The 18,643-nt window shown below is 42.5% G+C and overlaps 1 protein-coding gene across 1 annotated transcript in view; it reads left to right on the top strand.

Moving 5' to 3' along the window:
• LOC119458587 (protein unc-79 homolog) overlaps positions 1-18,643 on the top strand; it is an 82,476-nt gene that overhangs the window by 46,119 nt on the left and 17,714 nt on the right. The window contains 13 exon segments of the mRNA XM_049670918.1: positions 394-515; positions 1,571-1,630; positions 2,078-2,160; positions 4,044-4,086; positions 5,435-5,617; positions 6,583-6,721; positions 6,955-8,175; positions 8,178-8,467; positions 10,887-11,357; positions 13,014-13,365; positions 15,517-15,631; positions 16,795-17,052; positions 18,199-18,237. Coding sequence (XP_049526875.1) covers positions 394-515; positions 1,571-1,630; positions 2,078-2,160; positions 4,044-4,086; positions 5,435-5,617; positions 6,583-6,721; positions 6,955-8,175; positions 8,178-8,467; positions 10,887-11,357; positions 13,014-13,365; positions 15,517-15,631; positions 16,795-17,052; positions 18,199-18,237 — 3,376 coding nt within the window.

Here is an 18,643-nt window from a genome sequence, read left to right as displayed (position 1 = left end):
CCGTTAACTTGCACTTTACTTAACTTTTCTTTTGCTGTAGAATTTGTTTCATTAACTTCCTTTTTATAGCTTGTAAAGAATACCAAAATAAGTATTCAGGTGCTGCCTTACACAAGTTTGCATTGTGTGGTAATGCTGAACATTGATGATACATTTTTAACTACAACACGAACATAAATAAACAGAGCGCAGAAGAGAGAACATGCCACACAAGCACTGATAACGTCTACTAGTCTATTACATGTGACACACATAAACATATACAACAGCTCGTGCATTATCAACACCTGACAGCAAATAACACCATCACGTAAGCTGAACAAAGAAAAACCCAGCTTGCTTGAATTTTCACAATGGTGACAAGGTCACGTTGCCTGACACTTTCTGTTGCAGATGGCAACCTGAAGGATATGATGCAAGAGGAAGGCCACTTTCTGCATGTTGTGCACAGGGTGATGGACATGGAAGACCATGACAAGGACACACTTCATCTTCTCATCTTTCTGCTTATGGAGGTCAGCTTGGAATTGTGTGGGACACTCACACTGGCCTTCTGGTTTCTTTCCCTTCCTTATCACATGTGCTCATCTCAAGTACATATACGAACAGTAATCAGTATTTATCTCCCTGATAATACTTGGGTGTGCAGAAATAGTGAAGTTGAGTCTTGAACTAAAAATCAAATAGCATAAACAGTTGTGAATGTAAAATAAACATCAGATACCAAACAATTTCAAATCAAATACATGCAGCAGGCAAATGAACAGCTGCCATTTTTAAATAAATACACTATGTTTGTTTTCTAGCTGATATCTTAGGCAATGGGTGCAGTCAAGAAACAGCAAATAATCAGATTAAGAATAGCTTAGCCAGGAAGCAAACTTTGAGCAGTGAGATGGCTGCGAATTATTTTTATGGAGGCTGACAGTGTGCCTTGTCACTGTGTTACTGGTTTTGTTCAGCATAGCTGATCAGAACCATTGCATGATTTGGGCTACTTCTTGATGTCCAACTTCCCCGTACACTGATCGTTCTTCTTTTTTTCTTTCTTTCTTTAAGTAAACATTGTAGTCGACAGTCAGGGCTGTTGCTGTCTGCTCTTGTGTGGTTGCTTTTAGTGCTGTTTTCTATCACAAGCTTAAGCACTAGTCTCACTATTTAGCATGGATGTACTACAAATATAAAGTTGTGTGCACAAATATAACATTTCTTATTTGATTTGTAGTCAATTTGTATTCGATTCAATATTTTCTAAGTACATTTACAGGTGATGCATCTTGCTTTCATGTCAGATTCACATTAACTTTACCTAATTGTACCTTGCTGGCAATTTCTACGAAACTGTCTAACTGCTGATTTTGGGCTCATTTCTTCCTTTTCCCTCAACACCTCGCATGTACTGGTTTACTTACTTTTTTTTTTTTTTTAATGCTGAACACCCCTTAAAAATCCCATTGCTTCTTTATGTTGCGCCTCTTTTCACTGGTTCTTGCTTTATCTTGTTTGGTTGGCTCCCTTTTTCTCGCTTTGTTGTTTTGCTGCTTTTTTGTTTTATGTTCACAACCCGAAGTTTCTCTCTAGACCTGACCAGTCACACCCGACTGAGGAGAAAGCAATGGCAAGGAACCAGGTATGCGTCTTGTTTTACTTTTTCTACATTGGCTTTGCTGAGGCCTGGTACAGTGCTTGTGATGCTTGGTTTAACATAGAGGGACAGGTACAAGAAAATTTATTGGAAGTTCTGTGCTGGTACATCAAAGCTTATAGGAAACTTGTATTTGGCACCAGCACCAGATTTATACATATATTACCTTAGGTGGATGCAGAAAACTGGGCGTTATAAGAATGTCTTGTAATCGTTTTAAATTACTTGCTAATGAAATGTTTCATTAGAACTGTCTTTCTGGTGCTGTTGACAGGCACCTTTCTTTCTTTTAATAGAAGGTGTTAGTGTAGGAGATGTAGCAAACATTTTTATTCTCTTGCTGTTTCTGGGCACTCCTTTGTCTTTGATGTTTGTGTGTTGCTGTGCTGTGAAAAATATGTTACTTAGATACTTCAACTTTTGGCCTTTTAGCTGATTGTTCTTCGACACCTGAACATTCTTCTGGGATACAGCCAGGCTGAAAAGGGTTTCCTGGTATCACCAAACAAGTTGAGGTACGTTTACATTAACAGAAACTGTTTGCCTGCTGTAGTAGCGGTTGTTGTGTAGTTGTTGATCAATGCTGAATAATGATTGTTGTGCTGCTAATGAGCTGCTTCATTCCTTAATAGAAAATATTTGCATAACAGAACCTTCTAGTGAGTGCACCATGGTTCATTCTTTTTTTTTTTTGCTTACATCTTCATCTTTAGGTATGTTGATCATAATTATCAGTGTCTACTAACTTGAGTCAATTTTCAGCTTTAGTGTTGTTTTGCAACAATGTGCCCCACGAGCCAACCTTCACACCTTCGTTCGTACTGGAAATTCCTGGAAGCCTTCGCTGCCCCAAAACGCCTTTGTAAAATGTTGTTCTTACAATTCTGCAGCATCCTTGGCCTCTTCCACTGCATGCTCTTTGCGAGTTTTGCTTTGTGCTCTTATGAGGCTGTGTGACTTGCACAAAATATATATAACTGTATGAAGTCAAGCGAGTTTATTCGGAATAAACAGAAATATTATTTTCTCAGATACTACTGCAGCAAATGTTGTACAAAATAACAGTGTGTTCCTGGAACTGCTTTTGTTCACAAAGCAACATGTTTCTCCAAATTTTTTAGCATAATTGCAAAACAGATATATATATATAATTTCCATTTTAAAAGGAATCTGGCTTTTTCATTGCAAACTAGAACAGCTGAAGCAGGCTTGTCTGGCAAATAATCCATTTCTACACGAAGGATTCCAATCAGTGCACATTCACCGCTCCCAAAAAGTGTCGGGACATTGCTCATCGATGCTTTGTGCACACACTGAAAGATAAAAGAAAAGACTGCGTTAAATCTTATTTCTAAGCAAACCAGAGGGAATTAACCCAAATATTCTGCATGGGCGCCTTTCCTTCCTTCCTTGGCGAGAGGGGGTGCACATCGACCTGGTGATAACTCTTGGCGCATGTTTCGTGCAGAAGGGATGCTCCTCTCTCTGTTGACTTGCGCGCAAATTGTAGTTAGGCCCAGCGTGCTTGCTTTTACCAGCTATACACCTCTGCGGGACTCTGCAAATAGCAATAACAGTTCTTGTTTTGTTTTCAACCTAAAATCTGAAGCTTCATGGTTATGTGCTTTATGAAAAACCTCAGCTTACTTCTAGCTTCGATCGCCTTGATGTTGTATTGACTCTAGTCCAAAGGAAACATTTTTCATTGATTTTTAGAAGCATGCAGGAGCACATGGCAACTTTTCTTTCATGATGTAAATGTGAGAAGAAAAAAATTGTGTGCAGGGTGATGAAGTTTGTGGAAACTCACCAAAATGTTATGTTATGCCCAATTTCATTTTTTTTTCTTCTTATTTACATGTTCTGCAGTAATATATCCAAAGTATGTAGGCATAGTAACTTGCACAGTTGACAGTGTTATCATGTTCCCAAATAGTGCACGCTCTTTGACTTGGTACAGTGAACTTCATTTACTATTCGGAGCAGGATTGGCTTCCCTTGCTCCTTGAGGATACAGAAAAGGCTGCACATTGGTGCTTCTTGACAATCAGTAGTCGAGAGAGAGTTAGAATAAAAATGTTCCTTGGTTACTGTTTCTAATGGTAGGCGCGCCTTGTGTTTGTGTTGTGCCTTTGCATGATACTATATTCAAGTGTTTAACCTTTTCATAACCTTCCTATAACTCACAGTGATTATTTTATTCTTGTGTATTGATTCATTTGTTTTGCTGCTAATGATTAAACTGATTCATCCTGCCGTGTGCAGACTTTACATTTGCTCCCACTACTAACTTTTGTGCAGTGAAGTGCCTTGAGCATTACAGTGCTGGCTTTCCAAACAGTACCTCTGTCATGTTCCACTTTCTGATACTTACCACTCATACCTAACACTTTTTCAGGGCATCACCGGTGTTCAATGCTTTTCTTGCATCAATGCCAAAAGTGAGTTGCAAGATTTGTACCATTTTGCTTACCTATAAAATACTTCACCTGTGGAGCCTACTGTGTACTACACTCAACTGTTAGTGCAGGTTAATGGAACTAACTTTTCATTTGTATGGGCACTAGCTCTCGTGGGACTGCGCAAGCCAACAGCATGTTTTTTGTTGTTGTTGTTGTTTTTTTAACTTTGTGAAGCATGAAAAAAGGGCGCAAGTTCAGGAATGGTAGTGCCTACTGAACTTGTCACTAACTATACATAGTATATGAAGCCACTGTTGTGCAACTTACATCACAGCATAATTGGTAGAGTTGGCATCATAGCAGTGTCAGTGCACCTTTGCTTATGACCAAAAGACATGAATGATTTGCAGCAAAGGATGAAATTATTGAGGCGGTTGCCCCTACTAGCATGCAGGCTACTTGAAGCTACCATAAGGTGGTTCCCCTGAAGGTTTTGTGCATTGTAATTTAGAAAGTGTGACTTAGCAAGAGTCCAGAAAGTGCATTGTATTCTCTTGGAGGAAAGAGCTGTTAAGGCAGCAATTCTCCAAGGAGTTGGCAATCAGCTGGGTAGAAATGAATTTAGCTGGTAAGGTAAGTATAACTGCTGATCAGGTGCTTAAATCTGGCTGTAAAATGTGCACATTTACTTGGTAATGTGTGGCACATGCTGCAGCTTGAGAGAATGTCAGTGCCTTTTCACCTCTGTGAAACATGTAATAATACTGTAATGCTGATGTATACTGTAGCAGGATGTCAACTTGAATTCCACAAGAGCTTTGTGCATGTGGCTACAAGCAGCAATGGTTTAGATTACTGCAGTAAATTGTGAAAGCCTTGCTACTTTTATGCCAAGGAATACGCAAAACATGCTGTCCATGTTGAGTCATCCTTGCTTTCTTTCCTTGTTACCCATTTCACCTCTTTCTCAACAAGTTGTGTGAACACTTTTGTCCACCAGTGATACAGGTTGATTTTTCAGCACTCGCTAAGCACTACAAAGAATATCAATTCCCACTGAAACATTTGCATTTATGGTTACGAATTTTATATTGCAGCGTTATATTCAGCTGTTTGTTTTGATAATACAAATAGTAAGCATCTCTACCCAATTTCAAGGTTAGAGATTCTAGATATTGTGTATATGAGTCAGGCAAGCATTATCAGGTAACTTGCTGGGACAGAAACGAAGTCACAATTCTCAATTCCTCTGTGCTAAGTGAAAGGCAGATATGTTGGCAGTTTAGGTATGAGTACTATATGTATCTTTTTTTTTCCTGAAGGTGTCAGATAGTGAAGTATCAGTCAAGGGATTTTGGGCAGGTTTGTAGGCTCAATTTAAATGCAGGTGCTGGACTACAACTTCAAGATTGGCAATATACTGCTTAGCACGTGTATGCCCGTGCTCATCTACTGCCCATCGCCACAGCGTTACTCCCATGAGCATGCATCTCCCCGATACTCACTGTGGCTACTTGACCCACCTGCGCGGCACTCCTGGCTCAGGGCTGTGCTTGTGGTCCTCTACAAGGTGACCATACAAGTTTTGTGTAATTTTTTAGTTTCTTTAACCGTTTATTTCTGTAGTCTATTTGTTAAGCTTGTTTAATTCCTGGATAACTCTCTCGACCTCCCTCTTTTTTATGGTTTCTTCTACAGAAACCACTGTGACTGCCAGCATTGTAGTTTAGTGTGTAAAATTTCATACAATAGCCATTATAAATCATGAAATTTCAGCCACTGTCTCTGTGAGTTTGTAGCACTAAGGCAGGAGTAGAAGTTCAACAGAGCGTGCCTGTTAAAGCCATGTGCTTGAAAATTACACTATACACTTAATGTGACATTATTGCATCGCATTCAGCGTGCAGACTCGCCAGACTGCGATGCGTGCAAAGTACCTGAGACAGTGGAGCTCGTATACTTGTTACTTGTCCCCAGTGTGACTGTGAACGGCAAGCATTGATCTATTCGTTAGCACCAATTAACAACATGCCGTTCAGTGAAAGAGTGTTACTGGGCTATTGATCAGACATATCAATGAGGCGAGCCATGAAGGCTCTCTTGCAATATTTAGTTAACACAGGTTAGCATTAACGGCTGCGAACGGGACCTTCGAACACGAATGTGTACATAATCGTATCCTACTGCCTGTTCTCATCATTACTCCTCAGTCCCTTATTTTCCTCCTTTTCACCTTCCACCGAAGAATAATCATCTATTTGATAGTCTGTAAGCACATGTTACTGTTTTGTAAGTTTGAATATAAAGAAAAGTTAAGTTGCCTGTTTTGCATGTTCTTTATTTGTACAATTCTTTCCAAAGACTTAGGATTACCTCCGAGGCACCATTTGAAAACAAAGGTTTTGATAACAATGACAAAAAGAAAGATACAAATGGTTTTTGTGTTGAGATAAGTCAACTGTGAAGCTTTAAAAAATATACAATTTTATGCAGCTGTATTATATGAACATTGGTTTTTGTTCGTTTGCCTTTCAGTTTGACTATGGAGTGCTGCCTTTATCAAGACAAGTGCAAATGCTGGTGCGAATTTTGCTAAATACTCTGGATGCTCAGAATCACCAATGCAAGAGCATTCCAGAACCATTCTTAAGTCCTGTTCCATCACGTTCTCGAGGTGAGAATGCAGGCACACAAGGATGCCCTTTTTATCACGTGACATGTGAGATCATGTGCTGTGTGAGATCATCCTGAATAGAATCTGAGCACTTTCATGTAAACCAACTAAAAAAAGCTTTTTGTTTAAAGAAACTGACTCTATCGTGCAATGAGGGCCGCACGATGATAGCTTAGAAATTTTACTGTGTTGTGTGGTACAAATGTGGTGTGTATTTTCTTTTTTTCATACAGATCTAAGTACAGCTTCTGTTGACCTTGAAAACATCCAAGAGCATGATGGGAGCACTCCCCTTGACCTTGGCCTTGCTGGAGATGAGATCAGGTTTGCGTTTGGGCCTGGTACTACAGCAGAGGCTAAAGCCAGCTACCATAAGCCTCTGGTGCGTGACATACATGACACAACTGAAGGTGCGCGAGAGTTGCTGCGCTCTGGCAAGGAAACCGCAGACCGTGCACAATGGAAAGCACTCAAGTTGGCAGACTTCAGCTGCTCCGGAGATGAAGATGAAGCAGAACCAGAGCTTGAAGCCATCCCTGAGAGTCCCAAGTCTGAGAGTTCAGACATGGCAGAGTTTGGAGGCGAGCTCGAGGCCCTGGCCCCTTCTGTGCCAATGGCAGAGCTGGCAGAGCAGGCAAGAGTCAGAGTGGTCAAGGACATTCTACCTGGACAGGAATCAATCAAGGTTGTTGATACATCATGGCAGCTGGCAGAAGAACCAGTGCTCGTGGGCAGCACACCTGTTGATTCACAACCCGTGTCTTTCGTGCCATCAAGTACGGATGGCCAGGACTCTTTGCAGGTCCACATTGAAAAGTCATTAGCGGAACCCATGGAGAAACCCACACCAAGGTCCCCACAAGCAATAGTTCCTGAGAAAGCAGAAGCAGATGCAGAGACAAAGGCTGTCGACGACAGGTGCAGAGAGGCATCGCAGAGCCCTTCAATATGGCAGAACTCTTCCAGTGTCCCGCCAGACCAAAAAACTGCCACAACTGCAGTTGCTGGCAAGTGTGGATCTCCTCAGCCGAGGCCAGAGATCCGCCTCCCGGACGTGCACCCGAGCGACATTAAGGGCAAAGTTGCAGCTGTGAAGAAGGTCTTCGAAGCGAGAGCCACATCAGACGCGGCGGCTGCTTTCGCATCTTCTCGCAAGAATGTAGTGTCCCTGGATACTAAACTGATGACGACACCGAAAGAGCGTGCCCTTCTCACCTCCAAGTCCACGACTGATATTGATGATGGAGAACAGACAGGTTCAGCACCACTAAGTCCCAGCAAGTCTCCCAAGCCTCGCATCCATCGCATGGGGGCTGTCGACCTTGGCTCTTTGAGAGTCAAGGCAGGGTCGCCAAAGCCTAGTCCTCCCAAAGATGCCACTTCCGCCGACGATGCCCTCACAGTAAGCTGTGAAGTCTCCAAAGAAAGTGCCAAAAGATTCGACAGCTGATACTACTGACCAGTAAGATTTCACAAGATTCAAGGTCTCACCAGGTGGTAATGAGCCCCAAGAAGACATCCTCGGAGCCAACCACACAGCCGAAGTCACCTGGCGTGTATGTGAAGGAACCGGCGACTGCCCAACGGTCCCTTGACATGCTGACCGCCAAGCTGCGAAGTGCCGTGCCGAGGGAAACCGTTCACAGGACCAGGTCGGAGAGCAGTCAGGTGACAGTGCCAAGGCCACTGCCACCGGCCTGCAATGTGCCACGGCAACATGGTCCCATTGTGCTGGAGCCACTCATGGTATAGTACTCTCATGCGCGAACTGACCGCAGTATGTCAGAGTGCTTTGCCTAAACATGTCAATGGGACTGCTAGGATGAGCAAATGTTGTTAGTGGCATGCTCAAACAGTGAAATCGAATTTGAAGACGATTTTAAGATAGCACTTTTGACGCACAAAAGTACCTATGTTCACATAAGCTTCCACAACAACTCCTCCATGTCTGACATTTTTTCAAGGAGCGTGCCCAGTGGAATGTCTGACACTGATCAGTGGCAGCTGATAAGCATTCCAGACATGCAGTGCACTCTGTGATGTAACTGAGACATACGCACACATTTGTATGAGTGTACTACTGGAACCTAATCAGTCTGTAGTACTTTTTTTCATATAGAATACAGAAAAAGGACTCAAAACAACAACACTGCTGCCCACTGACAGCTTAGTAGCTTCACCGTCATGTTCAATTACAAAAATCCACTATAAGATGTAGGAAGCTTTCTATGGTTCAAATAATATAGTTCTTGTATGCCACATTGCATCTTGAGCAAAAATTGAAAAAAAAAAAAAATATGGTAGTTCAGCACAACTTTCAGACACTAAGAAATTGAGTAACATATAGAAAAGTACCCAGCTGGTGAAGTAAGCTCTCAGAGAGTATGTCTGTTATGTAGAGCTCGCAGTCAGCGCAAGTTCAATTCAAAGTTATTGTGCAAATATGATATTAAATGGCATGATAATGAGTGGTAAAACACACTACCGTATTTTCCGGACTATAAGTCACACCTTTGTATTAGCCGCATCCCCCTCTTTCTGCGAGTTTTGAAGAAGAAAAAGACATAATTGTTGCATCTATATTAACTTGATAATAAGACGCATCTACATAATAAGACGCATCTATATTAACTCGATCATTATGATGAAACGCAATTATGCACACTTCTTGGCTCATCACAAAATCCCATGCTTAACCATTTCAGGGCACTGAATTCTTGTAAGCAAAGTTTTAACGAGCCACAAATTCTAGCAGAAAAATACTTCAACCAACACTCTTCTTTTGTGTAGAAAATCAACATTTACTGCATTTATTTCGAAGTCATCAATGGTATTTTCCTCTGAAACAGTTATACGAGGCAAAAGGTTCAGCTACTTAGGGCGGCAGCATCGCTGGGTCACCATTGTCGACCTCCGAATAACTTTTGTGAGAATTCATAGGCACATTGCGAGCATTGCCTCTGCAGCGCAGCATGCTCTGGAAAGAAAAATGCTTATATTGGTCTTTCCAAGGTGCATTGTTTAATGCATATGTAAGTTGCACCATTGTAAAGACGTACAGATGAAAATTTGGAGAAAAATCGCGACTTACCCCCGTATTCAAAACTGTGCATTAACTAGAAGCTCGTACTTGACTTATTCAAAATAAAGCTTGATGTGAAAGCGCCAAAGGAAATGCAATGAGCGTCTTGCGCACGTTCCTGCCAGGCATCACCTGGATAAAGTCAAGCGTAGGCTGCAAGTCAAGGCACATTTCTGAATACTGAGGTTATATTCCTGATAATACGGTATGTAAATTTAGATGAAGTGCAGGTGCTAGTCATCTTTCTCCATCCCCTGTATTATAACTTGCTTTATAATTTATAAATCATTCAAAGTTTATAAGTTGCAATATTTCCAGTTTCTGCTTTAATATTTATCACCTAGCTATATGGAGACATTTATCCACTATAATAATTTTGGGCGAAATAGAGAACTCTGGCATTCGAAGAAATGCAGTTCAAAATGCACAGCGTGCTGTCTCCACTGCTATGGCTTTCTGCTGCTAGACACTAGGCCATGGGCTTGGTTTCCAGCCATAGATAAGGGCAGAGTGCAAAAATTCTTGTGCAATGATGCTTTGGTACATGTTGTAGTAATGTAGATCCCTTCACCATGGTGTACCTGATAGCCCAGGTACACATAAGTTTAGAGCGTTGTACCCCATCAATCAATGTAAACCCCCTGATGGAACCCACATTATTTAGCGCGAGATCAACAAAACATGGAGACACACATGAATAACACAAACGCACCAGACAATGTGCTGCTTCAAACTCCCTGTGTTTTCATATTATTCATGCATAACACAAGCACAAAGGACAATGGGCTACCTCAAACTTACTGTGTGTTTGTGTTATTGTCTTCGTGTTTTGCCATTTTGCACTAAGTAATGTGAGCCTCGGTGAGCACCAACAGGCCCAAGCCAAGATATTATGGAATTTTAGGTCTACCGGTTGTATAAAAGGGCTGCCAGGCGTACAAAAAATGCAAAAAGGTATACAACGAAACGCAAAAAGAGTACAAAAGAATGTAAGCAAGGCGTGGGGCTTTGCGTATGCAAAGACACTTGGGTGTGCTACTTCTCAAACTCTTGATTGTTGCCACCCGACGGAAACATGTGCAGGTAAGGCCAACTCCAGAGCGGCTGCTGCCCATTGGCCCACAGCCCAAGGGTTCCAAGCCGTTCATGCCCAAGCAGCTCTCAATGGGCAGCCTTGGTCCCGGAGCCGATTTCCGCTTTCGACACGAGCCAAGACAAGCCGACGTCTTCCTGCTGGAAGCCAGCCGAGGCGGGGGCATGCAGACAAGGCCGGGTGTTGGTGCCCACTTTGGAGGCGCGCTCCTCGGACCCCAGCCTCTTGGCCCCATGGAAATTCCGTCACTAGAAAGGCTGCTGCCTGTAGGGCCCATGCCCACACGCCAGCCTTTGGACACACGGAGCAGCCCTGGATCACCCGCACGCCGACTTAAGGCGCGATCGCAGAGCACCGACACCAATCTGGTCACAAAGCACAGTGATCCTGACCTCCTCGCACGAGTGCGGCTTGCCAGCACTGAACACATCTTCACTTTTCCTGACATCCAAGCAGTTGAGGTGCGTGAAATGCTGCTCCGGGCTGATTAGTCCCCACTGAACTTTCTGTGCAATAAGGCACAGTAACACAGCACCTATGCTTCTGCTTGCTTGTTTATCTGCGTTTGTTGTCCTGAAAGATTTTACAGTTTATTGTGTTCAGTAGCCTGGAAAACCTGAAAGCCACTCATAGAGAGTTCTACAATGCCTAGAAACTTCTGGAAAGAGTTAAAAGCAGCATGAAAAAAATGTTTGGCTTAATATTTGGAAAGCAATCTGAAGGAAGCGATATGGTCATACAATGTTATGTGTAACATAACTTAAATGTAATTGTGGATGGGCTAGTTGGTTCATGTTCTTAAAAATATGTAAATGCTCTAAATAGGTGCAAGGAACATGCAGACGAGGTAGACAGAAGAGCACACATCCTGTCTACCTCATCATCTGTGTGTTTTATACTACATTTCCACATTTCTTAGCTGATGTGTAAAAGCATATCAGCTTGCAACTGCTCAGACAGACTGGTGTGCTGTTATTTATGGTCACGTGGAACCTAAGGCATCCATTCCTCTTGTGTTGCCTTCCACACCATAGCATTTCAGCACGTCTGTGTACAGTACAATTCACTCTTGAAAGGGACCACCTTACTAGTATTCCAGGGCTGAGTAGAGGATCATATTTCACATGAAAGCTTGCAAAATTATCTTTATCAAAGGAGGCTTGTCTAAAGCTTCACATGAGCCTCTTGTTTTCCAGAAAAGATGAAGCAGTGTAATTTATAAAAGTTGTATTCCGTTCAGTAGTAGTGCAGCTGTTCCTTTGAACTGTAGACCATACTGTACCTGCCTTATTCTTGGCACTGAAGCACAATACATGGTGGCACTTACCTTGGCCATGACAAGAAGTTGTAGTGCATATAACTTATGAAAACAAAACTGGCAGACATGACAACATGCTGATATTGAAATGCATCTGCACAAACACATTGTTGATATTCCTGCTACTGGCTACCGTGGAGAGAGGTCAAAAGATTTCCACATTCTAATAGTGGTAATTATTAGTATAGTCAGTAATGGGGATCTGATTGAAGTACTAAAAAATATTGATTAAAACTGATAAATTTGTAAGTACTTTTTATACAACCTTTAACTTACTCAGGCCATCTTTTTGTCAGAGGTGCCGGAGAGGAGAGAGATAGACAAATTCGTGCGTGTTATACCTGATACAGAACATTATGGCAGGTAGTACACATCAAATGCTAATAACAGCGGAGGTATGTAATCAAGCCCACTATACGACAAGTACCTTTGTTTAGAGTTGCCCCCTAAACAGTAGCATTTCGATGTGTGGTTCTTGGGATGTGCAGGTCTGATATGTGCAAAGTGGAAGCCATTTGATTGCATCGTTAGCTCATAGCTTATTGATGCCATTAGGACCTTGCAACACATTGTGTCTTCCTTGTTGGGCTGGTTCATCGGTGTATTCAATGAAGAGTTTGACAGAACACCATCTGATTAAGTAAAAGCATGATTAATACAACTGGTCACTGACCAATGTGAAAACACAAAACTCTATGTATCGGGATCTCTACAGATCCCAAAACGTCAAGTTTTTGTTTTTTGTTTTTTGACATTGGATCTTGTTCATGGTTCACCTGCCTATTTATTTACTTGGCAGCCGCAGACAACTCGGAAGGACTCTCCGGTGGTTGAAAAAGCCCACCCCTCCGCTAATTCACCCCAGCGGCAACCGCCAGCACAGACAGCCGGTGTTTCCGCCACTCCGTCAGAAGAGGGCAGCAAAGGCAGCAAAGGTGGCACGGAAGCAGCCGCAGATGCTGCCTCAAAGGAGCGGGTGCGTCCTCAGGAGCACTCGATCAGCGGAGGACTCATCGACATGCTTGTGAAGGACGTCATCCTGGACAAGGTGCTGAGTGCCGCCGGAAGGGTGGAGACCGCCTTCCTTACCCACGGCTCCAACAGCCTCGAGGTCAAGGACGATGAGGACGCTGCACCCCATCCCGAGAAAGGTTGGCACACATCTCACAACCATTCACAGCATAAAGTAGGGGTGGGGAGGTGGGAATGGTGTGATGTGAAAATTATTCGTATAGCTTGAGCCTTGCAGGGACTAACAAACAGTCACCACTGGCTGAGAAACCTGGAATCTTGTATAAGCAGATGTGTTACCTTAGAACCTAAGAAACTCTGAAGGAAAAAGCCATAAATGTGCCCAATAGTGCTACAGAGCTGAAATCTACGTTGTCTTCTCTGTGTTTAGTGTGGTCTTTGCTTGCGTAATGGAGATTACTGTGTTTTGTTTTTTTCCAAGAATGTTTATGTTAAGTTAGATGGGTACACTCATCTGCGGGGCAGAAATTTCAGCATACATTTTGAAATGCTGCAGACCAGCAATCAAATAGAGCACCTATGATAATCAGCTTAACATGTTTATAACATGCACCCATACCACCATGGTCATCATTTCAATGGTTTAAAAGTGTCGAACAACAATTGCTACACAGCTTGTGGGCACAGGCGGTCAGCATAAGTCAAAGCAGTGCAGCCAGATGAACTGCTGTCAGAGGCAACACTGTCTGCACAGCATGATAGTGCTGTGCTGCACAGCCACTACACAGCCACTGCACAGCGTGATAGTGCTGCACAGCCACTGCACCAGCATACAAGGAATGGCAGTACAGGAAATGGCAATGCAAGGTTAGTCTTGTATGCATGAAGCTGACTGCTATGGGTCAGGTCAGTCATTGGGTTTTTTAACCTGGTTGTTAACCAGTACTAGACATCCTGTGTTAACACAGGATGTCTAGTACTGAAGCCCCATATTGAAACCATTACGCCATGGACACATGCATCGACAAGCGGTATAGAACACCCTTATGAATTTCTTGTAGGCAAGCAAGCGCATTGAGACACTCCGTGCATTTTGATTTTGACACCTCGACAGGCTGAACCACCGCAATTATTAGCGATTATGCATGTTCATAAGGGCTTCTGCATTTATCTAAGTATAGATTGCTTTGAAATTTAGGACAATCAAGGCAGATAAAGCGTTATAATGTAAACAAAGCCACAAGAACATCTCAAGCCACTAGCACGAAGATCAAACAAGTGCATGTACTATAATTCCCATTCTGTGACTATGCTGCGCCCTAAGAAACTGCTCATTAACGAGGAACAGAGATGTCAGAATGCGGCGAAGTAATGTTTATGAAACACAGCCCTTACGGAAGCACAGTTAGAATGCAGTTATGAGAGAATTAAGTCTGCAACAACAAAGGGAAGCTTCTGAAGAGGACACGTTTCAACGCAGACAAGCGTGTTCATGAGAAAATTATGCGAGAAAAAAAGCACTACAAGAACATTGCTTATACAAGATTGGTGGTAAAAACGAGATTATTGGGGAGATCGTCATGGTATGCGTGGTGTTCTTTTAAGTTGCTTATCTAATGTGGTAGTCTTGGTTTCAAGGGTAGATCATAAGCTTCATAAGTAACGATTTCAAAGAATGCTATGCACTATATGACAATTCCCCATTGGTGAGTTTCTATACCAATTTTTTTTCTTTCGCTACATACATTCATTATTATGGTCATTGGATCTCATGTGCACTTGAGTACATGTTACCATAAAAATGACTAATGACACGCATAGAAGAGGACAGGATATGTGCCTAATTTCAGCTGCTTTATTCACAGGCCAAAGTCTGACAGATATGCATGCACAACATGTCAAATAAATGAAACTCATTGCTGAAGAGACGGATCACTAATGTGAAGTGTGCCAAGACTTTCAAAGTGCCTCAAAAATGCTTATTCACAAAGGTGTCATTACTTCTTGTCTTGTCCTTTTTTATGTATTGTGTTTTATTGTTGTCATCATTGTTGTCATACATTTTATGTATTGTGTTTCATTGTGTTTTATTGTTATTGTTGGGTCAAATAGACTTTAGCAACTGATGCAGCAACAAGTCTAGCTATAGGCACATTGCAGAGCAAGAAATGAAGTCACGGATAAACTTGATATGTGAAAACCTTTATTTTAATTGCAAAACATTAATTTAGTTGTGCCCTGAAAAAAAAAAAAAAAGCAGACTGCAAGCAAATGAATTTCACTGGCACGTTATCAAATGCTTCACTTTGCGTTTTTCTGCACGGGCGCAGGAGCAAGTGACGAAGCCCGCACACGGCTTCACTACCGCCCCCGCAAGCAGCGCAAATCTGGCCTGAGCACTGTCGAGATTCAGCGTACCCTCGACGCTCGAGGAGGGGCTGCCAGGTACGGAGCCTTTGCTTTTGCACCACACACAGTGAGGGACAGAACTGGGTAACTGCTGGCAGCCGGTCCTGCTCGTGTATCACATGTTTAGCGGAACTTGTTTTGTTTTATCTTTTCACAGATTTAGCTTCTGTTATGAGATCGCATATTGTACCGTAGCTACTGCCGGCTTTTATTAGAAAAAAAAAAAGGACTGGCGTGTTCAGTTGTGTTCAACATGAGCTGCAACACTGTGCCCTTGGTCAAAGGTGTTGCGAGACTTCACGGCTGTGCTGACATATGAAAAATCGGTTAAACCAGTTTAATTGTAATTGGAACTATGTTTAGTTCTCCAATTGTTTGTATGTCGGCACCGCTGTGCATTCTTGGGGCCCCTTTGACCACAGGCATCGTGTTGGAGCTCATATTGAATGCGACTGTACTTAGGTAGCTGCTCCTCACCACGTACTTAGGATGGTGTTGAGTTCTCACAAAGTGATGGTCTCTGTTCTTGTGTCACTTTGAGCAAACTTGAAGATGGTGGCACTACCAGTCTTTAATTTTTTTAGTCTTTCCTGTCTTACCAAACCTCATCTCACAGTAAGAGTGACTATTTTTTTTTTTTGGTACTGTAGAAGGGTAATCCTTATTGGCCCTGTAAGTTTTTTCAATTTTTGGCGCTAAAGCTGTCACATGCTGGCTTTTTTGATGTCCTCGCAAAGACCTTGATGCGCTCTTGAGAGTCCTTAAATATTTTCAGGTCTTTTTTTCTTTGAAATGTGATGCACCCTTATTGCAGCATATTACATAATATTGTTAGGCGGCACTTGCGAATGAATGCGACAATGGTGCCTTGAGTACGAAGAAGGTGACGTGGTGAAGAAGGCGCTGCACGAGCTGGTAGTTGGCTTGGCTGCTTTATCCCATTGTATATATTGTCTAAATATACACGCTTGTTTTTCCTTGACAAACGTGTAATCCCGTATCAATATGTTCAAAGTGGTCGGCAATCAGTGGTGACAGCTATCTTCTGTTTTATCGCTCGTTAAAGTAACTGTTAAATTACCATGGGATGGAAAGAACTGTTTTTTTCTCCTCCACTGACTCATTTGTAACTGTGGCATACGCTGAATCACTAAATCAGTGCCGTACAGGTGTTACACATTAGAGTGCATTGTGCACAGGCGGGCACGCAAGTCAGAGCCAAGCAGTGGTGGCCCAACCCCGAGTAAACGACGCCCTGGGAGCAGTGGAGGTGGCGGCGGAGGACGGGCGGCGGTTGAGGAGGCTGTTCCCGAACGCTGTCCCGAATGCGCCCTCGCTCTGGAACACTACAGCGATGAAGAGCTGGGCCTCTGCATTGTGCTGCTGGCCACATTTGTGCACCGGCAGCCTGCCCTAGCTGCGCCCCTGCTTCCAGAGATTCTGCGACTGGTTGCCAAGTACGTCCTTTTCTTAGCACCTCTCTTTTGTTCCTGCGTGTCTGCTCGGTTCCTACTGGCACACTCTATTCCTTGTCGTTGGTTTACTTTAGCCCTTTGAAGTCCCGTCATCTCGTTCTTTCGTTCCTCTTTCCTTCCCTTCTTCCTATCTTCTTACTTCTTTTTCTATCCCCTCCTTCCTAAAGGGTAGGCAGGCATTGTGCCCCTCTTAGGTGAAAGTTGCCAGCATGCTCTCTCCCTATTTCCCTCTATGTTCCTTGTACGTGTGTATTTTAATATCAATAATGATAATGATAAAAATAATAATAACGGTCATCGTGATGATGATCTGCATTTTATTTGGTCATTCACTCTCAGGGACTCGGGGGCCTTCTGGTGTCATGAAGAGTAGATGGGAACTAAATAAAAGCACTCATTAACTGCATTCACATCAAATTATCAGGGATCATATGCTTCAAGAAGATGGACTCGCTGGTTGAGGCATTACGAGCGTGAGTAGTGGGGGAGGCAGAGAGCGGTCAGACACTGAAAGAACTGGAAGCTGGCTTAGTCAGTCTTGATTCACCTTGAAATTTTAGTGCAAAAAGGACAGAGACCACAGAGAAGTGCACATGGGCAGCACTGTCCGTGTGTGCTTCTCTGTTGTCCCTTGTCTCTACAATAAACTTTTTGAAGGTTAGGTACATGACAGAATTAGCCAGGACAGCTGGAGGATGGTATGCAGAACATGACGTGTGGAGGAGCCATGCTTAATCTGCCTGCAACTGTGTTCCATTAGGCATGTGCATGCTTTGGATTCATCGAATTAAATTATTGTATAATTCATGATTTTGTTGCACATTCAAGAAATTTAGGCCTCATACCTTTTTTAAAGATTCAGAAGCTGTCTAGCAAAGCACAATGTATGGAGAAAAATATTGTGTCAGTACTTCTTTAAGCCAGTAGAACTTTTTATCTGCTTAACCATTGCTTGTTTGCTTGAACGAAGCTGTGACCTTAAATAAACCAACAGAACTTGAGCTAGCGGTGTCTGTGAATCAAGCACAAGCACAGCTACAGTAGATCTGCCCTAGCTAGTACAATCAAATCTTTACTAGTATAAGGTTATTAGAGAGCATGTGTGCATTTTTTTTTTTTTCTCTCTAGGGTTGCTTCACAAGTATACTATCCATGGCAGCATGAAAGGTAAGAATTGTTGAAAGGCATACGTCTGCATGAGCTTTTCATCCTGTGTACATTCGACACAACACAGTAATGCAACCACTGATAATTAACTGCCTTGCCTGTAGTTTACATACTGCTTCTTCTTTGCCTCATCATTTCTTCCACAGTTATAATGCATGAAAATACTTCTGCCATCACGTTCACAGGAGAATAGGATAAAAAATTGATGTTTAGAAAATGTTCTTGCATTATAGTTAAATATTTTCTTGCACTGACAGTGGCCTTCTTTTTCAACCAAATTCTTGCACAAAATTTTAGGTGGGATGGTAGCTCTTCTATGTTATACTGGCAACAGTGTCTTAAACTTTCATTTATTGATGTTTTGAAACTAGAACAACTTTGCTTTTGCCACATGCATGCAGCAAAC

The sequence above is a fragment of the Dermacentor silvarum genome, chromosome 7, assembly GCF_013339745.2.
Source record: "Dermacentor silvarum isolate Dsil-2018 chromosome 7, BIME_Dsil_1.4, whole genome shotgun sequence".
Lineage (NCBI taxonomy): Eukaryota > Metazoa > Arthropoda > Arachnida > Ixodida > Ixodidae > Dermacentor > Dermacentor silvarum.
This window is presented reverse-complemented; position numbering and strand designations above follow the sequence as displayed.